This window comes from Xiphophorus hellerii, chromosome 23 (genome assembly GCF_003331165.1).
Source record: "Xiphophorus hellerii strain 12219 chromosome 23, Xiphophorus_hellerii-4.1, whole genome shotgun sequence".
NCBI classification, from domain to species: domain Eukaryota; kingdom Metazoa; phylum Chordata; class Actinopteri; order Cyprinodontiformes; family Poeciliidae; genus Xiphophorus; species Xiphophorus hellerii.
The window spans coordinates 30,317,294-30,343,884 of NC_045694.1; the positions used below are offsets into that span (position 1 = coordinate 30,317,294).

At 39.0% G+C, this 26,591-nt stretch overlaps 2 protein-coding genes and 1 long non-coding RNA gene across 3 annotated transcripts; 1 reads left to right on the forward strand and 2 right to left on the reverse strand.

The window, feature by feature from the left end:
• The first annotated feature begins 6,880 nt into the window (after nucleotides 1–6,880).
• LOC116714178 (uncharacterized) lies at nucleotides 6,881–9,452 on the forward strand. Its single transcript, XM_032554546.1, has 3 exons — nucleotides 6,881–7,610; nucleotides 7,705–7,875; nucleotides 8,082–9,452. Exons 1-3 carry the CDS (start codon nucleotides 7,325–7,327, stop codon nucleotides 9,107–9,109), a joined length of 1,485 nt encoding a protein of 494 aa, XP_032410437.1. The 5' UTR covers nucleotides 6,881–7,324; the 3' UTR covers nucleotides 9,110–9,452.
• Nucleotides 9,366–11,883, reverse strand: LOC116714181 (uncharacterized). The gene is made up of 3 exons (XM_032554550.1): nucleotides 10,904–11,883; nucleotides 10,707–10,815; nucleotides 9,366–10,496 (listed from the first exon to the last, which is right to left on the reverse strand). The coding sequence occupies exons 1-3, from the start codon at nucleotides 11,057–11,059 to the stop codon at nucleotides 9,553–9,555; spliced, it is 1,209 nt and encodes a 402-aa protein (XP_032410441.1). The 5' UTR covers nucleotides 11,060–11,883; the 3' UTR covers nucleotides 9,366–9,552.
• A 5,650-nt stretch (nucleotides 11,884–17,533) lies between these two features.
• On the reverse strand, nucleotides 17,534–21,282 carry LOC116714183 (uncharacterized). The gene is made up of 3 exons (XR_004338020.1): nucleotides 21,237–21,282; nucleotides 17,733–17,827; nucleotides 17,534–17,656 (listed from the first exon to the last, which is right to left on the reverse strand). It is a non-coding gene; the product is annotated as an uncharacterized LOC116714183 (long non-coding RNA).
• Between the last annotated feature and the right edge of the window lie 5,309 nt (nucleotides 21,283–26,591).

The window sequence follows — 26,591 nt, forward strand, 5'->3', positions numbered from 1 at the left end:
ATCCGGGTGGATTAGATCCCCCAACACTCGACGCATCCTGGCTTCTAAAAGTCTACTAAAAATCTTACAATCAACTGTCAGCTATTTTCAGATTTTTGCAGAGATATTCAGTCAGATTCAAGTCTGGATTATGAATTGGTCAGAATTGAGTTTTTAAATATAAAAAAATAGTAGAGAAGCTGGTCCTCGACCAGCCCTGAGCCAAGTGTCTTGATTTTTGATTTGCTTCTTACTTTTGCCTCTCTTGGTCTTCAAACCATGACCATAAGATTATGTGTAAACAACTGATATAAACCTGCCTATCAACCATCTTACAATTTTGGGAAAACTAAAATATGTTCTGTGGATATCTATTGTAAAATAAATATTTTTACAAGCGCAGTTATTCCGTTTCTATTTAGCTCACCCAAAATACTTCAAAATATTCTGCATCTCTGTGTGTACATTCAATGTCAGCGAATTAATTTCATCCTTTATTTATTGCCCTAGTAATTTCTTTGCTTTTGTCGATATATTCATTTTTCTCTGCAGGAGCAGTACCACATGTGCTACAGGGCAGCTTTGGAGTACCTGGGAAGTTTTGATGTCTACGCAATGTAACCTGTCCTATAAACACACAAAGCAAAAAGCTGGAACCAAAGCCAAAACTAATTTTTTTGCTTAATGAATAAGGAGTCAGTGAGGGGCCAGTGAGGAGATGACCACTGCAGGAAAACAAGACCATTACTTCTATGTGGACTGGTGGTAGACAGTCATTGCACCCATGCCTTCCCAAAAATAACCCTGAATCCCCATTTAGTCTTTCTACATATACAGAATATATATTTGTTTACAATCATCATTAACCTTCCTGAGATAGAACCTAAAGAAAGCCTAAAAGAAACAGTGGATATAGTGCTTGTTTATTTTAATTGTGCCAGACAAATTACTGGATAAGAAATGAGACAAGTTAGTCACTTCGAGGAATGTTAGAGTTGGTTTAACCAACAATTTTTTTCACTCCTACATTGTTTATGGATGGTGTCTGGACAGTGTCAACCAAAAGCTACAATATAACTGAGCAAGGTCTTTTGTCTATCTGCATCTAGGGATGATTACTTCAGACATAAAAATTGATAGTAATATTTTGTGGTATTTTCTTGGAATGATGAGATTCAAACCCCTGCAAACATAACTATGGGTCCTAAAAATAAAACTAAGTCATTATTAAAAACAACTACATACTTTTGCACACCAGGCCTGTGAAGTAGAGAAATTGTTTACTAAATAGCACATGCTAATTGTACTGACAAGACAGAGCAAATACTTGTTGCATGAATGAGTATTTGCTCATGGAACAAATACTTGTTTGGCAATGCCTTCTGGCAACAAATGGAAGGACTGAGATCTTACTGTCACCCCTCTCCAATGCAAAATAATTTTCCATTATTGTATGTATATTGCTTATGAGCATGTAGTAGCTCTGGTTTTTCAATAGAATCCATAGATTCTATATATGTATTTCATAAATGTTGAAAAAAGGAGAGCTGTTAAGAGATGTTGTAAAAAGTAGAAGAGAAAGAAAACTTCTAAATCTTGGGTGAATTCATGAACTATATTTGTAGTATATTTTGTACTTAGTTATTGAGATTTCATAGGATCTCAGACTATCCATCCATCTATCCATTTCCTTCAGGTTTATCCAGGGTCGGGTCGCGAGGGTAGCAGCTTCAGAAGGGAGGCCCAGACTTCCCTCTCCCCAGCCACTTGTTCCAGCTCCTCCGGGGGAATCCCAAGGTGTTCCCAGCACCCATAAATTTTCTGTATTTTACAGCCAACACTTAAAGTAGTTGGCTGTTCAATGCTGTTAAATTTCCGATATACACGCCTATATCAACACTAAGTGTAACAATAATAGATAGATAGCATTTATTGTCATTGAACAGAATTCAACGAAATTTCCATTGCATAATGACCAAAATAAAACACAGGAAACATTAACGTCAGCTAAATTGTTGTGGTGGGACCTTCACAGGACACCCCAGAATGCTATGGATCGACGCTGCCATCACGGTTGCCTAGAGACCTGTTTCCTTTTTAAATGTCCTCAACTCGATACTCCACCATGTCATTAGAAGCAAAAACTCTTGCAAAAGTACAGACGTGAGTGGGAAGACGTATATCTAATACTAAACAATTTCAGTGAGGATGAATACAGGCAATTAAAAAAAAAACATGTACCAGCGATGAGTATGATTTCGGACAGAATGGATCAGGAGAGAAACACTATAGACACAGCAGAACCTAGAAGAACCATAAATCAGGCTAGGGTTAGGGTTAGGGAGAACATTTTCAGTTTTTGTGCTCTTAGTCGACTACTATGGTTTTATTATTTGCTTATGTTGAGTTTGGATGGTACATTTTTTAGATATATAATAGTATTAGACAAAATGATATATATGGAAATTTAAATAAATCCTACTTATAGATTAACAGTAAATAAATAAATGTGAAGAAAAATTTTTGTTTGTCCTACATTTCACATTTTTTTAGGGATTTCTGTGTAGGAAATTTTTTATCTTTTATAAATAGTGTTCTGTGATCAATATTATTTCACTATTATTTTGTTAATGTGGGCTGCCAGTTAAGCTATAATATATTCCTATCTTATAAGTAGCATATCTTATAGGAATATTAAGCTATAAGAAAGAAGGAAGAACATGCTAACAAAAATGCACCTAACAAATTCTCTGTAAATGTGGGTATTTTAGTACAAAAAACTTCTCATGAATTCAATGCTTGAGTCTAACGCAACCTCACCTGTTCTTGGTCAGGTGCTTCTGTCATGACATGGGGGTGAAGATGGTGAGGATAAAGCGGAGAACCCATGTGATGTGGTTTAATGATGAAAAAAGGACAAAACTTCAGGCAGCACAGAGGAGCAAACGCTAGTACCTAGACTCTGGTAGCAACTGGTAAACAGTAATAGGCCGACAGCAGACACAAGACAACTACAGTTTAGACAAGGACCTGACAGAGAACAAGAAACACAGATGGGTATAAATACACAGGGGGTAATCAAGGGAACTAGACACAGTTGGGATTAATCAAGGGTAGACAGGACAACATGGGAACTCAACTGACACAGATACCTATATAAACACACAGAAAAACTAATCCTTTCACAAAATTTATTTACAGAAAATGAGAAATGGTCAAAATAACGAAGAAGATGCAGTGCGTTCAGAACTCAAATAATGCAAAGAAAACAAGTTCATATTCATTTAGAAATAACTATATTAATGTTTTAATTCAAGAAGAGTTAATAAATCAATATCTGGTAGAATAACTAAGGTTTTCAATAGGGTTCAATGCAGTGATCTATGAATTTTTCCAGGGCTGTATATATATACACATTTACAATAAAAATCTTATAAGCTGGTATGTATATTTGATCATTTGAAACTCATCATCAGTAGTGAACCGCAGGATCCCGGGGTGTTTTGGCCATTACCACAATCACCCTCCCAATGATAGTCAAACCAAGATTGATCAAGGTTTATAACAAGCCACTTAGGGGTCTATACATTAAGTTAAAGCATTGTTTAACCCTCATGTGTATCAGTCTGAAGCAATATACACTGCTCAAAAAAATAAAGGGAACACTTAAACAGGTGTTTAACACTTAAAGTGTTCCCTTTATTTTTCTGAGCAGTATAGTTGATGCTGACTCAGGGTCCGAGCAGACCCCACCAAAGCGAAAACGACAGTTACTTCTGATGCTGGGTAGAGAAGTGGGGCATGGTTGAGCTCCTCACTGAAGTGAAAATGACACAGTTGATGCTGACGCTCTGGTGTAAGGGTCCGATTGGACTCTGAGGCGAAAACGAAACAGGAGCTCTTGCATCCCAAACAGTGAAAAAACGTACTACTACATCTTCTGTGTTACTGGCTGTAACACAGAGGAAGCCAATCTGCTGCTGCAACACTGATGTAGTGCAACACAAAATACAAAGACCAGAGTTTACGTTAGATGCCTTCATGCAGTCGAGTGAACACAGTTAGATAGCTCCTCTGTGTTCCTGGCTGTAACACAGAGGAAGCCAACCTGATCCTTGTTATGAATTAATACCACCACAACACATAACAGCATGCCAGTAGGCCGTGTTAAGTGGGGTTTGATACACCACCAGCATTGTTAAGTAGGATCTGACCCTCTGTAAAACAGAAGGAGACCTAACACAATCCCAAGTGGACGGATTAGGGTAAATACTGAAGAATTAAGCGGTTATGTGAGGATTTGGATTTTGTGTCTTTTCAGTTAATTGAGTCTCTTTGTTGTTGCGTCTTCCCCTTGATTGTTTCCAGCTGTCCCTTGTTTTTCCCGATTACCCCGTGTATTTAACCCTGCTTGTGTCACTTGCCCCTCGTCAGATCCATGTTTTGTGCATCTACTTGGGTCTATGTTCCGTGTTTCCTGCATTTTGTGTACTTTATCATTAAAATCAGAATTTCACACTACAACCTGGGTCCAACCATGTCAATCCTCAACACTACAACTCTGCCATTCATGACAGAAGGATCTGACCAAAAGTACTACGGTGAGGATTGCTGTGTCAAATGACCAGAAATGGATACAGACCGAGAGAGATGGATCCTGCAGCAGTTGGAGTTGGTCCAGAAGGATTTATACCAGGATGCTGAGATCTTGCCTTCTCCACTGCTGCTGGAGGAACTGGGACTGGAGTCAAATTATGATCAGCTGAAGAAAGTGTTTCCCACCCCTCAACAGGATTACTTCACCCCTTCAACAATCACGGCGGCTTCCACTGACATTTCCCCGGTGCATCAGAACATTTTTGATTTAGCTTCAGAGGAGGATTTTTGTCCACTCTTTGAACAGTTTAAAAATGACTCTTTTATGTTAGAAACAGTTTTCGAGTTCTATGACTGATTCGTTCAGCGAAAACTATTGAAGTGGAAAATTACAATAAGGTCACATCTGCTAGTTGTATTGCCATATGTTAATTCTAAGTTCCTGTATGGTCGAACTATTTGGGTTACATGTACAGGGTTGGGAGTTGTTTTCCACAGCTGCATTAGAACCAGACTGTCTTGCCTCTTGTTTTGGAACCTTTATCCTTGGTATAAAACTCATATGTTGTCTCTGCCTGGTAGAGCTTTTCATCCAGAATTGCTTCATTATTGATTGTCCTACGAGCTCTCTGAGTTGTGCACAATTCATAAGTAAACCTGATTGAGTGATTTTACCTGAACAGTGTTTGGCAATAGTTTTTTCCACAACTCTATCAACAACAGAAACCTCGTCTTCAACTGCTCCAGATTCCTCATCTCTTGCAGCTAAGGTCTCCGTGTCACCTGCAGCAGCAGAAACGCCAGCCCTGGTAAGCGGGCATCCAGCTAAGCTTCTTCCCAGCGTTCTTTCCGAGACCCCCAGCGCTCCTCCCAAGCCATCATTTTTGTTGTGCAGGCAGAGCCTGCGTTCTGCCTGCGGCTAGCTCCTCCGAGCCTTCCTGCGCTGGTTCAAACCAGCCTCCGGACTGCCTTCCAAGGCCCGAGCTCCTCCATCGCCAGCCACCAGAGCCGCCGACTACCCTCCACAAGCTGCCAGAGTAGTTAGCTACCCTCCACATGTCCGTGCATATACCTGTGCAGTCTGCCAGCATTCTAGGTCCTCCTAGAACCGGGGGGGACGTGTCCCCCACAATACTGGAGGCAGGCACATTTGTCCCCCCTAATAATTTCACAGCAGTTGCGAAAAATATTTGATTTTGAAATTTTACTGCTAACTTTGTCTAAAAACATAGCTACTCTAGCCACAATGTTCTATTTCATCACAAGGAAATGAAACAGCAGCAAAATTTGCCTTTTTTGTTGTTGTTTAAAGTTTAATGTCACTGTGAGCAATGGCCACACAACACCTGATAATACTGATCACTTAACATGTGAATTATATTGTATTATATTATATTTGATATTCAGGAGAATAGCAGTGCTAGAATAGTGATGCTGTTGAAGAAAGGTGAAGAGACCGAGGAAGCTCTGGTGAGGTCTTCAATTAGTTTATTGAATATTAACTGGTTTTAATTTTTAAATAAACTAAACTATTTTATTATGAGAAGAGCAGGTCAGGGATAGTTTGTGTGTATACGTTTCTGTGAGGCTGCTTATCTGAGCATTATAGTTTTCTGTACATTCTCCCTGCTAAGATATGGGGGAATTTTTCTGCCATAATTTGAGAGTCAATATTTTCAATTTGAAAGCAGGATTACATGTCTTTTTTTGTCAAAATGTGTAATGTTTGTACACCAACCTTTGTTCTTGTGCTCTCACAGAACTCTGCTCATCAACGAAACATTCTCTGCTTGCTTTTTGAACAAAGATGTAAGTGTTGTACTGGGTGCATTTGTTTCCTTCTAGTGGGTGTGCCTGTGTGGCTACTATAGACCCTTTTCACAGTGACGTCAGACAATGGCCGCCATAACTCAAAACTGGGTATCTTTACTTCCGGTGTGATTTTGCCTTGGGAACCAAGCTGAAAACTTCCCGCATTCTCATAATCTTAAGGATATAATAAAAGGTAAGTTTAATAATAACAGCATTTATGTGTTAGATAGCTGTTACTAATCATTGTAAATTCACCATTCTCTATCTGTGTATAAAATAAACAGCCTCCGATCGGAGAGTAAACCACCTAGCAGCAGCTTTAGCCACATTTAGGAAAAATATACTCTCTGTCAGCGCTGTAACGTTTAGAGGTTCACTTTCTGTGTTTTATAAAACAGTGTTTACGTGCTAGATAACCGTTATAAGTCATTGTCAATTTACCATTCTCCAACTGTATTCAAAGGAACCAGCCTCTGATCATGAGTAAACCAGCTAGCAGCAGCTTTAGCCACAGTTAGGAAAGATATACACGGCCGCCTGTCAGCGCTGTAACGTTAGAGGTTCACTCTCTGTATTTTATAAAACGGTGTTTACGTGTTAGATAACCGTTATCAGTCATTGTCAATTTACCATTCTCCAACTGTATTCAAAGGAACCAGCTTCCGATCATGAGTAAACCAGCTAGCAGCAGCTTTAGCCACAGTTAGGAAACATATACACCGCCGCCTGTCAGTGATGTAACGTTTAGAGGTTCATTTTCTGTATTAATGGAAAATAAAGGGCAGCTTCCAACAACGTTGTTTAGAATAGTATTTTAAATATTGACTTAAAAGATTTACATGCATCATTCACATATTCTGATGTGATTCATAATTTCTCTTTTTGTTTTGTTGTATTTTTCCATCTTTCTCAGCAACGACCCATCTATCAAACAAGCATGGCACAATCATCAAACCGTTGCTATTGTAGTGTGCCATGCTGTTCAAATAACAAACAAAAACAACCCTATTTGAGCTTCCATGACTTTCCTGTGGATGTGGAAAAACGTGCCCGCTGGGTAAGAGCAATCAGGAGAGATGAAGGAAAAATGTTTCAAATCCTCAGAGGGAGCACCTTTGTCTGCAGCCAGCACTTTACCCCAGAGGATATAAGTACAACAGCCAGTGGAAGAAAACGGATTAGTCAAGGAGCTGTGCCTTCTAGATTTCACTGGAATGATTGGGGTAAATGAAGGAGAACATTGTTGAACAGTTTTTAAAAATATAAACAAAAATGTATTATGATCATGAAGTGACTCAACATATTTTTCACATCTAGGGAGAAGTTCACAAGCTCATGAGTCTGTTTACAGGCGAACCAAAAAGTCTCTCAGTGCTGCTGTTCAGGATGACTCACATAAGATTGCTGACCCTGAGGACTCCTCAAAGGAAAAATTGCCTGCAGGTCCAATGGCAAAAGACCATGACTATGCCTGTCATTCTTTTCCGGGTTAGTATTACATAAAGTGTCTTGTAGAAAAATTATATGGCAATGAATCACATTGTAACCGTCTAGAAAATATAGTGTTTTTTGAGTTTAACACAAAAAATGCATATATACGTACACACACGCACACGTGTATCCTGTAATGAGGACAGTGAAAAATTATAGATGTTTGTGTGAAGTCTATTAACATTTATTTTTCTTTCCCTTAGGTGAACTACACGGTGCCATACAGAGAATTAAAGAGTTGGAGTTCCAAGTGTTATCACTTGAAATGGAAATCCAGGAGCTAACTCTTCAAAAGAAGCAGCCAGTGATTTTCAGGTTTTGTTTGACAGATGAAGATTTCCGTTATTACACCAAATTCACCTCAAAAGAGGTCTTCAATGTGTTTTGGGAGTCAGTTTACCCTTCTGCTTCAAGGCTAGTGTATTGGTCCAAGGCACAGCGGACTGCAGAAGAAATACCTAGTCCACAGCGAAAACTTCCACTCATTGATGAACTGTTTATGTTTCTTTGCCGTGTTGCAGCTGGACTTCAGGAGAAGACTTTGTCGACCATCTTTGAGGTCAGTTTGTCTACAGTTAGCCGCACCATTTTAACATGGACTAGTTACCTTTACCTGGTTCTTGGTTCGCTGTCATTGTGGATGACAAGAGAGCAAGTTCAGCGCACCATGCCTGACAAATTTAAACAGTACTGCCCTCACGTGCGTGCGATTATAGACTGCACTGAGATCCGTTGTGAAACTGCATCCTCACTCACACTACAGTCAGAAACCTTTTCAAACTACAAAAACCACACCACCTTTAAAGGTCTGATTGGCATTGCTCCTTGTGGGATTATAACATTTGTATCCAGACTGTACACAGGCTCCATCTCCGACATAGAAATAACTCGAAAATCACAGATATTAACGTTACTTCAGCCTGGAGATGGGGTTATGGCCGACAAGGGTTTCCAGATAGAGAAGATTCTGTCAGAGGTGGGAGCAACGCTTATCATTCCTCCACTTAAAAAATCCACCCAACTCAGCATGGAGGACACCCAGAAGACCCAGGCTATTGCTCGGCTGAGGATTTTAGTTGAAAGAGCCATACGAAGGGTGAAAGAGTACCATATCTGGGATGGTCTTGTTCCTCTTTCTATGGTAGGCTCAGTCAATCAGCTGTGGGTCATCTGCTGTCTACTTTCAAACTATCAGGGACCTCTGGATCTAAAAGGCGACAAACCTGTGTAGAGCCTCTTCTCCTGCAAGTCACAGCCCTTGGATGAGCATTAATGTAAACAGTTGTGTTATAAACAAAATCTCTCCATATATATGACCTGTATTTGTTTTTATTATTGAATAAATGAATAGATGTGTACAGTTCTATCAAATCTATTGTAAATAGCTTATCTTGAGGAAGCTACATATGTACAACCTTTACATTTAAATTGCACTTTCTTGTACATTTTACACATCTGTCAATGAAGTATTTGAATGAGAGAAAATGTTCAAATTAACGTTTTTATTGTGGAACAAAGAAGATTTGTGGCCATCAATTGCAAACATTAATAGAATAATTATATTACAAAATGAACATGGAGCATACACAAATGGCCTCAAGTTCACAACTTTAGCCCATTTGTGATAGGGAGAGTATTTACAAAAGGCCTATCAATTTTATAACAATCATTTTCTCAAGGTTTACCATTTAAGAAAACATCCATGTAGATGTCATGATAGAAATGATCAAGCCTCTGTCTCATTGAGAGGATAAGCTCCTCATCCCTAAATATTCTCTCAACTGTGAAGTCAGTGTGGGTATCTGTAATAAAATCACACCACTGAAGTCCGCTTACAGCCAATTGGCCCTGAACCTGATAATAGTATTTATGACTCTTCTTAAGGCAAGCCTGGCCTTTAATTGTAACTAGGTGATTAACTTGTGCCACATTGTCAACATTGCAACTCTTTACCTCAGCTAACCCAAATGGAGGCATTTCCTTAGGGTTGAAGACTTTAGCATCAGGGCTAGCTCCAAGGTGAGGTGCGTCAGGATGAATGATAAACCCACATTGCATCACAGAGACATCAAACAAATCAGAATATTGCTTCAGTATTTCAGGTTCCAGATCCAACCCTCTTTTCATAGCAGCTGTCTGGGGAGTTCTTCTGAGAATACGAGTTGCCAAGGCCTTGGCAGAAGACTGACCACGCACATGGCATACTTCACGGAACCTGCTGGCTGTAAGTCGGGGTTTGCGTACCTCTGTCCACAGCTGGCATTCTGATTGCTGTCTGGTTTCTGCTTCAATAGCAGCACAGATCTTACGTGATATCTTAAGGCTCTCTAAATGGCAAAGTTGCCTATAATTAGGCTCAAAATCTAGTGGAAACCTAAAGCTGTAGCCGTCAACAGGTAATTGAGGGAACTCAGGGGCATCTGGATGTTTGATTATGTCTCTGCTCATTTCAGGAGGACACTGATATGAGAGCACAGAACCAAATGGCACAGGACCAAATTTAGAGTCCACTAAAGTAAGGTTTTGCAGTCCATAAAGCAACTTGCATATTCCTGGTTGTGGACGGATTTCTTTTAGTTTCTCCCCGCTGGCTTCAATATGAGGATCTGGAAGAGGACCTGGCAAGTGAGAGACGTAAATTTTTATGTAGATTTAATTATGTCATGTGACCTTTCACACCATAATGAAAAAGCTGTTACAAATGTTAATAATAAAATGTTAATAATTATGTAAGCTAATATGAAATACAAAGCAATACATGCTATTCATTCTTATCTATGTTAGGAAGGCATTACCACCTTTGAATAGCAGGGGACTCATTCCCTCACCTGCATACGCTCTGTACAGTGTGCACTTCACGCTAGTCCTAATCCTGGTTTTTTCCCTTGCCACAGGTTTACACACTGTCATATCATTTGTAGCCTCTGGTGCAACTCCCTATAATCACAAATGATTTATTTAAAAATAAATCAATACAAGTGATTAGCCTAAAACCTAAAAAGTTAAAGAAATATTAATATCTGACCTTTGTCCTTGGACGGTGCCAGGTCTGCAGTGAACTGGTGCACGACAGAGGCAATGGTACGGTCTTGTAGCCCATTGTACTGTAGTGAGCAGTTTGAAACAGAAGACCCACCATGTGATTGCACAGGGCTTTCCCAGCTGTGCAAGAACATGACATGTACTTCAGTTCCACAGGCACCACAAAAGAATCAAGTGTAACCTGCCAATAGGGACATAAAAATTATTAATCCTGTTATGCTGTCATCAATTTTCTACTGCCAAGTGTGCAACTGCAGCAAAACAAAATAAAATAAAACTTAACCCTAATCAAAACATCTGATAATTATTCATCTGAGAAACCTGAAGGTAATGAGCTTCCTCCTTTTTCTTCATTGACCTGTGACATCGTCCTCTCACTGACACCTCTCCCTCAACTGCAGTCGAGACTGTTCCAACAGTGTTTGGGAAAAACATTTCATTAACACTACTCTCTCTTCTCTTGCTCAAATTTTTGTAGTTAACAGCAGAAAGGTGGTTGCACAAATAAGTTATAGTCTTTACTGGAGTTGCCACTTTCCAGATATACTCTCATGGTATGAGGACCCCACATTACATTGAGCTTTGCCAATACTTACTAATTGCTAGTTATTTTATAATCATAACATCAACAATCTATGTCCACTTATAAGTAAGTAAGTAAAGTTTATTTATAAAGCGCTTTTAACATGGAATCACAAAGGTTGAACTGAGGAGGAGATTGGTTTAAGATGATGGACAGGGAGAGTTTGACTGAAACTAAATAGATAGACATATTCTGGGGCTGATTATGTATCTCTGCTCATTTCCAAGCTCAAATGAGCAACTTCACGTTCAAACACAAGTCCCCCAAAAAACGCAACCGGTGAATCATTATTTTTTATAAGTTTAGAAAAAACAAGACAAAAGCCACAAATAACAGTTGGGCTTGACGATATTTCTGTTTTTCCAGCAACAAAATGCGCATCTCCATGCACTGTTCATGTTTCTGTCACTGCTAACTGTCACAGAGTCTCTCCCAAAGACGCAAAGAAGGAATAAAAATAAATACACAAGAAAATATTAATGTGCAATGATTTGGATAAATAACTTTAATCTGATTACTGGATTTGAAATACGAACTCGTTAGATTATTCGTTACCGAAAAAGTGGTCCGATTAAAGGCATTACAAAGCAGCGGCGGCACCGGACATCTCTGCTTATAACAAACAAATCCCTATTTTATGGGATGAGTGGCAACTCCAGTCTATAATTTAATAATCTGATCAAGATTAGAGCCTAAAACGTTATAGTTCAAAAACAGTAAAAAGTTCTGGTTAAGGAACAGTTATGTCACGTAGTTAGCTAGCTAACAAAATTCACTAATGCTAAGCTAACGGTTACGCAAAACAAAAATACCTACCTTCATAGTCAAACAGGTATTGTTCGGTGAAGAATTTGTAGCCTTTGTCTAATTTAGATTTTTTTGTCAGAGAGAACTGGTTTGCAAATCGTGATATATCTTCAAATCTTATTTTAGGCAAATGTTTTAGAGACTGTGTAAACTCCATGCTCCGGTGATCTGTCTGATCAACATATGCTGTCACATTTATACATCTCTCTCTCTCTCTCTCTCTATATATATATATATATATATATATATATATATGACATATATATATATATGAAATAGACAACTTTATCATTACTTACTATGTACACCGGAACTAAGGATACACAGCTTCGAGCCAAAACGGAAGTTGTGTGACGTCATGTGAAAAGGGTCTATTGATAGCCAATATTTTAAAGAGCACACATTTTCAGGTTGGCTTGATATCATGTCATGACTATGCTGTAACACAGTTGATCAGAATACTGTTAGCATCTGCTGGTGGGTGTTTAGTTTAACATGGAGCAGAAAGCGGAAGCTGTTTCTTCCTACATCTGGTGAGTGGTTCAGGTTGCTACAATTGAAAGTAGCCATATTCACCCATACACAGGCTCACCTGTGCTTGAAGGAAACAAATGCATCCAGTACACTTTTTTTCTATTCACTGAGAGGCTGCCAGGTGATGGTGCCTTTTTGTTCCAAAAGCAAGCAGAAAGTTTTGCGTATGCTAGCATAGAGTTTTGCAGGAGCTTGAGGAGCAAGGTTGGAGACCAAACACTACAAGTTTTGAGACAAAATACATGAAGTCCTGCTCTAGGTTCCTCTCACAGTCAGGTTAATTGGGTTTTCTAAATTTCTCGTTTGGTGTGAGTGTGCATGGTTGTGTTTCCTGTCTGTGATGCCCTGCAACAGACTTGTCCAGGGTGTACTGTGCCTGTTGCTAATTGGCTGCTGCAGATAGGCACCAGCAGCATTCCTGATCCTAGTGGGATAAAGGTGTAAGAGAATGAATGGATTAAATTAAACGCAAAGAGAAAAAGAAGAGGGAAATGGACAGGACTGAAAGGCAAGGGGTTCTTCCTGGATATCGAGGTGAGGAAAGTAGACAGAAGAAGGCGGCTCAGCAGAACCTGAAGACACAGAACAACGTTACTGAGCCAGGAAGAGCTGTTCATCATCAATCGGTCGTTCTAGATCGTGACAGTCACTGTGACATTGCTGACAACAACACAAGTCTTGAAATGCGTCAAAAAATCGTGTACGACCAACTTTCACTGATAAAGAAAAAAGAAGATATGAAAAGGACTTCTATGGAGGAAAAGTTAATGGAAGACATTAAACATCGGGAAGCTGCAGAGCAGAAGCTTGAAAAACTGGAGGAGAAAAAAGCTGCAGCTAACATTTGTCTGATTGATTCGTGGGGTTCCCAGATACGACGCAAACAGCAGGAGAAAAAGGAACTTCGTGAGGCTGAGAGGAGAGACATGCTGTCCTTAATTGAGCTGGACAGAGTGTGTGGAGGTGAAAGTAGAAAAATCAGCAATCAGAAATGCAAACAGCCTGTTCAGGGGACTCTGCCAGCAGCAAGACCAGGGAGAAGCAGCTCCAAGTCCTGTGCGGGAAGAACCAGCAATGCTTGCAGATCTTCAATGAGTCGTCAGAAGGTTAGCAGTACCACGCCTGTCAGACTTCCCTCACTGGACTCTAGCTCTATACACCTCCCTGAGGATTGCCAAGAGACTGAGAATGACATTGTAAAACTCCCATCCATTCCCATACAAAATGAATAATTGTTTCTCAGCTGGCCAAGGAATGTGAGGGGATTCCCCTGGAGCTGAGGAGAGGGAAGTCTGGGCCTCCATACTTAGGCTTCCGCCCCCACGACCCGACAAGCAGAAGAAAATGGATGGATGGATGGATGGATGGATGGATGGTTCTTCAATATAGTTGACCGAACACGGTACTATCACTTAGTAGAAGTTAAATTGGCTTGTTTTGTCTTTTTTTCCTTGTTTATCAGTTGGAAAATTGTCAGACTCGTCCGATTCCGACCCGGAGGTTGTTATTAGAAAAAACTCCGAGTTTGATCTTGCTGATACACTGGTAAGTACAACTTAAAATGTATTTGGTCTTTTGTTTGTATTTGGTTGAGTGACCACAACAAGAGCATTTTACCTAAGCTTCATAGGACTATGCCGATGTTTTTATGTGAAATTGTGTTTCATTTTCTTCAGCCATGGGAACCTATGGATGAAAGCAGTCCTTTGCAAAAGGTGGCAGAAACAGAGTAAGTTATATTTTAGGTACATGCCATAGCATGGTGTGTGTGTATCAAAAGTATTATAGCCTTCAGTGAATTTTCATACAGTACGTACTGGTGACATGTTGAATGTGGATATTTTTAAATTATGTGGTTATGGGAACATGTCCTGGGAAGCATTTGTATTTTTTTTCAAGATGTTTGTTTTTAAATGTTGAATATACTGGCGTGGAAATAATTATTACACTACCCTTGCTTTCTTCAATGTCTTATACATTTTACAAGTATACAGTTGTTTAGATAAATATAACAAAAAGGTTCACAAGAGTTTCAGCAAATAACTTTTGTCAAATAGTTTTGCATGTTTTTTGCGATAATGAGTAAAATCACTTTGCTTCTATAAAGATGGCATTGTACTGCCAAAACTGCTTTTAGGCATTCCATGTTTTAAATTATGTCTGTTTTAGTCAGATGACGGACAGAGGAGTTACAGTGCAATAAAATGATTGAGACATTGAAGAAAACTGGGTGATCCCATAATTTATACTTTGACAGCATATGCTCAAAATACCCATTAATATGTTTTTTCATTGTCCTCTAAGGAATGGCGTTGGGGATCTTGTACTTGCAAATGAAGTACAACAGGTACAAACTTTTTATTATCTCACACAACAATCCACAGATTTTTATCTCAAACCTTTAAGTAAAATATTTAAATATTAAAAGAACTGCAGGTTAGTCAATCATTAAGTTTTACTCTTGTCTTTTCTCTGTTTTCAGGTTATGGACTTGGATAACAATGGCAACAATCCAGGCACCAGTCAATGTCTCACTGTCCAGAGCTCCTGTTACAGGTGTGTAAGGGCTTCTGTCATAAAAAAGAAGTGTGTTTGTAGTGTCATCATGACAAAGTAATACTGATACATCTATTGTAAACTTATGTACTTTGGATGTTGTATATGTAATTTCTGACATAAATTGAATGTTTTGTGAAGGAAAGTTGGAAGTACACCTTTATGTTTTTTTTTTTTTTTTACCTCATCTATATTGTGCATGTTTTTTCTCCACAGAGACTACACCACTCTCTTTGAGCCCATTGTTATTGATGATGATGATGAGATTGAATATTTTACAGAAGACAAAAAGCAGGACCTGCCCCCAGAAGAACATTTGTTAGTAATTTCAATATTTTGTATTAAATTAATCTGCATCCTGGTCCTGAACGTAATTACATAATGCTAAGTGTAATCAATCAACTGTTTTAAAATAAGTTTATTTTTTTCTAGACAAACAAACGTGCAGCCACATGATATTATTGCAGAACTGGCCAAGAATATTGACCACAAGAAAGTCAGCCGGTTCAACATATGTCGTACTGATGTGTGGGATGGAGCTGAGCTGTTCGGGGCTTTCAGAGGAGCACATACTCCGACAAGAACGACATGTTCATCAAATTTAGCGATGATGCTGGCTGTTTGGAGGAAGGGTTGGACACAGGTGGCCCGAGGCGTGAGTTTCTCACACTTCTTATGGCCATTCTGAGAAATCGTCCTATCTTTGATGGACCCCCAGAAGCTCGTTACGTTGGGTGCAATTCGAGAGGCGAGTCATTTTTGGGTTAGTGAACCTAACTAACCTTAGTTAGTGAAGTGGTAGTACTTCTAAAATAAAAATTTGCAGAAACATGTGCTTATGTGTCTGTCATAAGCAGATCTAAGATTTAATTACCCACAGTAATAATTTGCTCTGTACAACAGCTGCCAGGGAAGATGAGTATTTTTTAGCAGGAAAGATGATTGCTGTATCAATTGTACATGGGGGACCGGCACCACATTTTCTCTCAAAGAACCTGGTCAACTACATGATAGGGAATCCAAGTTTCAGCGCCACTGTTGAAGATGTTCAAGATGAGGAGATAGGGAAAGTTCTAAAGCAGGTAGGAAATGACCTAGGTTTAGGAAATAGATTTATTGTATGCCAACTGGAGATTATTTTCACGTTCAGATTAAGATTAGGAAATTATTATAACAAAATAGTAATTTCGTTTTCTCAAAGCTTGACAAATCTTTTTGTTTTGAAAGGCCTGATTTCAGCCTATCTCAAGAAATGTGAAATCACAAATGAACAAAATGTTTATGCTATTTTTGTATTCATAACGAAGAAGTTGTCAAATTGATAGTTCTGTACTTCTTCTTATAATAAACTGCTTGTTTTATAGGTCCTGGAAGCTGAATCAGATGAATCTCTGCTAAATATAATTTTTCAAAACAGCGGGATGTTCCAAACTGCTGGTTGCTTCAGAAGTGTGAAGATTTCTGAGAAGAAAACTTTTGTAGAGGTCAGGTCTATGACATCAGCTCTGAAACCTCTCAAATAGTTTGTCACTTGTGTTCTAGAGCCAGACCTGCAGAACCCAGCGGATTTATAGTGAATTGTTCTCTTTGCACCGTGAGACAGAAACGGAAGATGGACTCCCCTCGTTTACCCAAGATTATTATTCCTATGGTAAGGACAAAGAAGATACAACCAAATGAAGAACTGTACCAAGCTTTGCGACTTCGAGAGCAGGAAGAATCTTCAAACACCGTTGTTTCATACTGGACCATACATACAAAACATGCAGAACATGAACGAAAAATGAGACAAAGAGCTGTGTCCACAGCTAATTGCAATGAGGTTACTGGGAAAGACAAACATGACAAACAGTTTAAGAAGCCTTTGTCATGTAAAAAAGAACAGAAACCCATCGTACAGGACCTGAAGAAAAAAGAACTTGCGAAAGACACTTTAGAGGAGAACATTTTTTCTAAAGAAATGGCTATGCGGGAGAAAAATGAAGACTTTCCTTCTATATCTGTGTTTCAACACCAGCGTGAGATGAGGCTTCCTGAAAAGGTCCTTTCTCAACAGGATTGTAAGAAGATTGTTTACGACAATTGTTACGACCTGACTCGTGAGCCGTAACAAAAGCCAGAGAAACATGGCCATCAAATAAAGAATATGTTCTTTATTGAACAACCCAAACACATAAACAAAGCTAAACAGCGACAAGCGGGTATCCCCCTCGGTGGTCGACGACATCTCTGAAGTCAGTGATAACCGGAGAAGTTCTGCAAAAGAAAAGAAAGGTCAAACAAACAAAACATAACCAGAACAGGGTGGCCAGACAGGTAAGGGAAGAGCCACCTCTGTAGAGCCTTGCTGGGTGGAGAAGCCGACTCCCTTTTATAGCGATGACGCGCTGTTCCTGGCGAATCCTGGTCCCGCCCACTCTGCTCCGCCTCAGGACAAAACACAATAACTGACCACGTCAAGTGGAGGGGGACGTCACAACAATCTAGACAAAATAAAGAGGAAAGAAGCTGCCAAATACATTCTTCTGGAGAACAAGCGTTGTGCAGAGAGGGCCAATCGGCAGTTACTCCAGAAGTTGCAAGAGGAAGAAGAAAGGAAGCAGAAAGATGAAATGAAACAGTCTCTGACTGATACCTGGGATGCTCAAATTCTATATAAACAACAGAAGGAGGAGAAACGAGCTAAACTTGAAAGGCAATACAGGGCTGCCATGATGGAGTCAGATAGACTCCATCAAACTGAGGAAATTGAGACGAGGAGACGGAAGAAAGAGCAATGCCGGAAATTTTTGAGACAGAATGAGACTCTGCGTACCAAAGAAAAAAAGAAATCTAGTGATTACAGTTTAGAGGACGTACTGAAGAAATGTGATGTTCTTTTACAGGAAAAGCGTTGTGACATGTTTTACGAGGATGAGACTGCCACATTGTCACATAAAATACAGCAGCAACAGAACACTCCAGCGCAAAACCCTCTGGCTGATGAATTGGTTGCCAGACATAAACGCAAAGAGAAAAAGAAGAGGGAAATGGACAGGGCTGAAAGGCAAGGGATTCTTCCTGGATACCGAGGTGAGGAAAGTAGACAGAAGAAGGCGGCTCAGCAGAACCTGAAGACTAGGCCTGTCGCGATAAACGATAAATCAATTAATCGTACGATAAATTAAAACCATCGACATCATTTTAATTATCGGCACTATCGTCTCTTTCTGTTAATGACACTAAATGAAAAAAGGCTCAACTCCGGTGCTCTCCACTGACTCCTCCCTTCCTCATTTCCTTAGTGTAAAGCCCAGCGGACACGACACGATCTTAGAGCTGCCCATTTTCGAAACCTGAGAGACAACACATTATTAGCCGACAGAAATCCTAGGTATAACGGTTCGTTCCTGCCATGTGGTGTCCAACAATGGGCACAAAATAATGGCTACAAGTTCAGTGAACTAATTTTAAAACCAGGCATTAATCAATGCTTTACTACAATCTACCTGCAATGCATGTGGCTAGTGTCAGCGTAAAGTCCTGACTGAATGAAAATCATTAGAACCTATTAATGTCACGTTAACGAAGAACAGCTGAAAAGTTACGGGGTTTATCAACTGCAGTAGCAATTTAGCTCCAACTCCTCCCCTTGTCATTTCTGTATTGTTTGGACAAAATGTTGAATAAACATTAATGTTGTTTCCACATATCATCTCCGATGTCCGCTGGACTTCGGGATGCGCCGTGTCAGCTGTTTGGGATTCCCCTCCGTAATTTCCCCTCAGAAAGCACTGAGTAGAATCCACTCTTTCTGATTGGCTACCTGTCACATTCAACAGGCTGAGTTAAAGCTCACGGTCGGTGAAAACCCCTGATTTAGATCGGAGCGGCAACGACGATCTACCGCAGGGTGCTCAAACTTTTCTAGACCAAGATCTACTTTTTCTCTCACCAGCCGGCTGAGATCTACCTCTCATGACAGGAAGACATAAAAATTGTAAATTAAACTTTATTGACTTATTTTATATGCGAATATACATCAGTTATAGCAGAAATAATAAAGTGATAGAAAACCTAATGCAGTATATTTCTTCCTCAGTGAGATTCTCCTACCGTTTTACACTCTCTCTCTCTTTTGTCGTTAAGCACGCCCGTTGCCGTGGCAACCGCCTGCGCCCCGCAAGCGGAGCTACGACGTTAAAAACATAACATTCAGTCCGTTACGATGTCAAGTTTCCAGGCTTGATATTTATTTCTCCATTATTGGTTGATTAGCTAATGTAAACTCCTGCTCTGCTAGTCAGTCGGTCTTTGAGTCGCTTTTTTTTTTGCTAATGGAACTGAAACGCACTGAATTGCGCAACACGTTGTTGAAACAATAATCACTGAGAATATAAATTTTAACAGGTTTTGTTGATTATTATTTGTTGATATAATTCTTTAATGAAGCTACAAACGTTTAGGACCTTAGTGAATATTTTGATAAACGTGTCAGAAGAGGAAGTTCTGGTCTCATCGTCCTGGCGGTGTTCAGTTTGTCACCAACTGTGGAGATCAACTCAAAACCTTCCAGTGATCGACGTATTGAGCCCCCTGATCTACCGTAACACACCAAACACTACAGGATGATCGGTTACGAAATCGTAAGCGACAATGTTAGAACGGCCGCCGTTCTAACATTGTCTTAAGGGGAAAAATAGGGGCAAAAAACCTTGTAGTGTGAATTATTGCATCAGGTAGTCGATGTGCCCATTTTCTCTATTTAAATCTAATTATTACTGAAGGGCAACACAGTATACAGACTTCATAATCTGCACTCTTTTGGTTGAATGCAGTATTTATTTCCACTTTGGCTTTATGTTGTTTAGTTTTTTTTCAAGTAAATTTTTTGTTAATGGAGACTGAGAATCCATTTTATTTTTGTTTTTGGTAGTTTTGTTTATTTTGTTTATCAGTTCCAGTGTTTAGTGTTCTTTTGAAATTAAAGTGTATCTATCTTTGGCAGGAAATCGCATGCATTATTACGTCATTTCCATTACATCAGTGTAAAAAGGTCTTCAAACAATATTATCGTTCATCGCAATAATTTCTGAGACAATTAATCGTTGAGCAAAATTTGTTATCGTGACAGGCCTAGGAATACCAAAGAATGACACGTGCCAGCTATGCTAACACTGATGTTTGAAAGCAGCCTAAAATGAACAGTAAAGCTCCTGTATCTGCGATGATAATAATGCTCCATACTCTAAAGTTCAACATTGAATTTCCGCCACTTCCTGGACACACAATTATCACGTTTAGACAAGGTACGTATCACGTCTAAGATAAGTATCACGCTATAGCGTGATAGCATTGAAAATATTTTTTTTCCTGTGTGATAGCAATGCGCTGCCATACAAATCAAACCAAAATTAATACTGTTCCATCTGAGGACAGTCGGGAATAAAACCCACTTCCGTTTTTCAGTTGAATGTGTTTGGCTCATTTGTCTACACTGGGCCACACATATATACAGGCATGAACAGCAGCACACGCCTAATAGGATTAAAGATAAAAAAAAGTGTGCAACACCCCCAGCCCCAAATGAAGGATTGTTTATTGGAAGTAAACCCTGAGTTTCACTGTAATAGCTGTATGCACAAACACACACACACACACGCACACACACACAAAAAGGACAGTGTAAGCTACAAAAACACACTCTTACAACCAGAACGTTTCAACTAAAAATAATGTTCACCTCTAAAAATATCAACTCTAATTCAAAACTATGCCCTAGTGTTTATATACAACAAATTCACAATTTCAATCGATTAAAAAATTAGAACCATCCTCATTTACAAAAGAAACATACCTTGTGCCTCTATCAATAGGGCCGCTAATCTTCTGTTCCTTTCTGCCGTTAAGCTGCCATTCTACAACATATATAGAGCAAAATAAAAATAAAATAACATCAAATCAAAAACTGGAAGTCATGTGTCATACAAAATAAAATGAGATAAAGGAACAAAGCGCTAAAGATGTCTAAATGAGAGACAGTTTAACCTGAGTTCATCCAACACTTTTCCTCATCAAAAATGTCTTTTGATGAGGAAAACACTGTTGAGCAGATTTAATGGGAAACCAGGTGATTGTGTTTTGCATTGTTAAGCCTATTTAAATTACAGCCACATTGGCAGAAACTAGTCTAAATTGTTGGGAAAAGTTTCATCTGTCTTAATATGAATGAATTTATTTGGAAATGTTTTAATGGTTTGAAACATCTCCTTTACTAGAAGGTCTGAATCACTTCAGAGCTTTTCCTGGTTACCATAGCAATAGCAACTAATGTTACACTTATACCTAACTGATGATGTCATTAGGATCAGATGCTTTGTGTCATAGGTCTATGACATCAGCTCTGAAACCTCTCAAATAGTTTGTCACTTGTGTTCTAGAGCCAGACCTGCAGAACCCAGCGGATTTATAGTGAATTGTTCTCTTTGCACCGTGAGACAGAAAAGGAAGATGGACTCCCCTCGTTTACCCAAGATTATTATTCCTATGGTAAGGACAAAGAAGATACAACCAAATGAAGAACTGTACCAAGCTTTGCGACTTCGAGAGCAGGAAGAATCTTCAAACACCGTTGTTTCATACTGGACCATACATACAAAACATGCAGAACATGAACGAAAAATGAGACAAAGAGCTGTGTCCACAGCTAATTGCAATGAGGTTACTGGGAAAGACAAACATGACAAACAGTTTAAGAAGCCTTTGTCATGTAAAAAAGAACAGAAACCCATCGTACAGGACCTGAAGAAAAAAGAAGTTGCGAAAGACACTTTAAAGGAGAACATTTTTTCTAAAGAAATGGCTATGCGGGAGAAAAATGAAGACTTTCCTTCTATATCTGTGTTTCAACACCAGCGTGAGATGAGGCTTCCTGAAAAGGTCCTTTCGCAACAGGATTGTAAGAAGATTGTTTACGACAATCTAGACAAAATAAAGAGGAAAGAAGCTGCCAATTACATTCTTCTGGAGAACAAGCGTTGTGCAGAGAGGGCCAATCAGCAGTTACTCCAGAAGTTGCAAGAGGAAGAAGAAAGGAAGCAGAAAGATGAAATGAAACAGTCTCTGACTGATACCTGGGATGCTCAAATTCTATATAAACAACAGAAGGAGGAGAAACGAGCTAAACTTGAAAGGCAATACAGGGCTGCCATGATGGAGTCAGATAGACTCCATCAAACTGAGGAAATTGAGACGATTAGACGGAAGAAAGAGCAATGCCGGAAATTTTTGAGACAGAATGAGACTCTGCGTACCAAAGAAAAAAAGAAATCTAGTGATTACAGTTTAGAGGACGTACTGAAGAAATGTGATGTTCTTTTACAGGAAAAGCGTTGTGACATGTTTTACGAGGATGAGACTGCCACATTGTCACATAAAATACAGAAGCAACAGAAAACTCCAACGCAAAACCCTCTGGCTGATGAATTGGCTGCCAGACATAAACGCAAAGAGAAAAAGAAGAGGGAAATGGACAGGGCTGAAAGGCAAGGGATTCTTCCTGGATACCGAGGTGAGGAAAGTAGACAGAAGAAGGCGGCTCAGCAGAACCTGAAGACACAGAACAACGTTACTGAGCCAGGAAGAGCTGTTCATCATCAATCGGTCGTTCTAGATCGTGACAGTCACTGTGACATTGCTGACAACAACACAAGTCTTGAAATACGTAAAAAAATCGTGTACGACCAACTTTCACTGATAAAGAAAAAAGAAGATATGAAAAGGACTTCTATGGAGGAAAAGTTAATGGAAGACATTAAACATCGGGAAGCTGCACAGCAGAAGGTTGAAAAACTGGAGAAGGAGAAAAAAGCTGCAGCTAACATGTGTCTGATTGATTCGTGGGGTTCCCAGATACGACGCAAACAGCAGGAGAAAAAGGAACTTCGTGAGGCTGAGAGGAGAGACATGCTGTCCTTAATTGAGCTGGACAGAGTGTGTGGAGGTGAAAGAAGAAAAATCAGCCATCAGAAATGCAAACAGCCTGTTCAGGGGACTCTGCCAGCAGCAAGACCAGGGAGAAGCAGCTCCAAGACCTGTGAGGGAAAAACCAGCAATGCTTGCAGATCTTCAATGAGTCGTCAGAAGGTTAGTAGTACCACGCCTGTCAGACTTCCCTCACTGGACTCTAGCTCTATACACCTCCCTGAGGATTGCCAAAAGACTGAGAATGACATTGTAAAACTCCCATCCATTCCCATACAAAATGAATAATTGTTTCTCAGCTGGCCAAGGAATGTGAGGGGATTCCCCTGGAGCTGAGGAGAGGGAAGTCTGGGCCTCCATACTTAGGCTTCCGCCCCCACGACCCGACAAGCAGAAGAAAATGGATGGATGGATGGATGGATGGATGGATGGATGGATGGTTCTTCAAATTTGTTTACATAACATCTTTGTAAGATTGTTAGCTACGTCAGACATATGAGGCCTTATCTTTGAAGGTAGCATACACGGTATTAGTAAGTTTAAGTTATTGGTCGTCATTTTAACAAAAGGTTTTCTCTGGGTGCTCCAGTTTTCCTACAAAAACGATAGACAGACTGATAGATAGATAGATAGATAGATAGATAGATAGATAGATAGATAGATAGATAGATAGATAGATAGATAGATAGATAGACAGATAGATAGACCGATAAATAGATAGATAGATAGATAGATAGATAGATAGATAGATAAATATAGATAGAGATAAATAATTGTCTTTATTAGTAAAATTAAGTAATCCTACTTCAAATATAAGTTTTCTCTGGGTGCTCCAGTTTCTCTAAAAACACAAGTCACAGACAGACATTGTAATTTGCTCTCTTAGTAAAATCAAATAATCTTGCTTTAAACAAAAGGTTTTCTCTGGGTGCTCCAGTTTTCCTACAAAAACGACAGATAGACAGATAGATAGACAGATAGACAGATAGATAGATAGATAGATAGATAGATAGATAGATAGATAGATAGATAGATAGATAGCAGTGGCGGGCCGTGCATTTCACACCTAGGCCTTCAGTAGTGCTCCGTCTGAATCAATCCAACCCTCAATAACTATTTTATGGCTATAAAACTTCTACTGCAGGTACAGCTGCGACACACATAAAAAAAGCATCAAAAATAACCTGATAAAATTGCAATATTATTTAGGAATATAGCAACATTTTACTCACCAAAAATCCTGATTATTTGTACACAAAATCCATCCTCCTTTCTTTCCTCAAGATTTCAATTACTCTGTTGTGCAGATTATCCTTGCGTTTCACTTCCATGAAGAAGTCCTTTTCTATCGCCATCGAAGCTAATGCTGAAAGTCGAGCCTCCCCGGTCCTATTTCTGGCATAAGTTTTAGTTAGTAGACTGAAAGTGGCGGACAAATCCTTTTCCCGGTTGTGACAGGCTTGCTAGCTTCGGAGTTACCCGACCTTGTTTAACAATGTCCAGCTTTTCTTGAAAAGTCCGTCTTGAAAATGGCTTTGACAGTAAATCTCCAACCAAATCCATTTCTTCTCCTCCTTCACCATTGTGGGTTGACAAAACAGCTATTAAATCAACACAACAATATCTTTGCTTGCGCAGCAGATGCAGTTTGCTAGCTCTGCCTAGTACACGCTTTGACTATCCAATCAGAGCGTGTGAATACGCTGACGTTTCCGCCAACTCAAAATCTGATTGGTTGAAGCAACAGTTTGATGGACATTTATTTTATTCTACAGGCCCAGCAGAACTGATTGTGAAGGCCTCCAGGCAGATTTCTTTGACCCTGGCAACAAATAGTGGCTGAAATGTGATTGGTTAAATGCTTAAATATGAAAATCAGTCTGTGATTCAGATATTTTTAGGCCAGCATAGATAGATAGATAGATAGATAGATAGATAGATAGATAGATAGATAGATAGATAGATAGATAGATAGATAGATAGATAGATAGATAGATAGATAGATAGATAGATAGATAGATAGATAGATAGATAGATAGATAGATAGATAGATAGATAGAGAGCGAGGGAGATAGATAGATAGATAGATAGATAGATAGATAGATAGATAGATAGATAGATAGATAGATAGATAGATAGATAGATAGATAGATAGATAGATAGATAGATAGATAGATAGATAGATAGATAGATAGATAGATAGATAGATAGATAGATAGATAGATAGATAGATAGATGTGAGGCCTTTTAATTGTTATAATTAAAAAGCCTCAAACTTTTTATTATGACATTAAAAGTGTCATAATAATGACACTTTTAATGTCATCATTATACATATTTATGTAGACATATATACATATAAGTCTTTCCAATTCAATATATATATATATATATATATATATATATATATATATATATATATATATATATATATATATATATATATATATATATGTGTGTATGTGTATTCTACAGGCCCAGCAGAACTGATTGTGAAGGCCTCCAGGCAGATTTCTTTGACCCTGGCAACAAATAGTGGCTGAAATGTGATTGGTTAAATGCTTAAATATGAAAATCAGTCTGTGATTCAGATATTTTTAGACCAGCATAGATAGATAGATAGATAGATAGATAGATAGATAGATAGATAGATAGATGGATAGACAGACAGACAGACAGACAGACAGACAGACAGACAGACAGACAGACAGACAGACAGACAGATGTTTTCTTTATTAGTAAAATTAAGTAATCCTACTTCAAATATAAGTTTTCTCTGGGTGCTCCAGTTTCTCTAAAAACACAAGTCACAGACAGACATTGTAATTTGCTCTCTTAGTAAAATCAAATAATCTTGATCATAATAATGACACTTTTAATGTCATCATTATACATATATATGTATACATATCACTCTTTCCAATTCAATACAAATGTGAGTGAAAAGACGCACATTATAAGCTGAACAATTTCAGTTAGGATGGATAGAAGAAAAGGATTGCAAATATTGTTTTTATGCACATAGCAATCCTGTGTTCTCCAAGTGAATAATCTGTAGACAGAAGCTGTTCTGGTTCATCTGAGTAATTATCAGTAATTGTCTAAAAGTGGTTTCTGACCAGTTTTCGCTGCTGCTGGGTTCTGAATGAGGGCAGACCGGTTGCAGTTTTCTGGCCGATTGTTGATCTATAGAAAGTCTGCCATGCCGATTCTGATTTTGGCCAGTGCC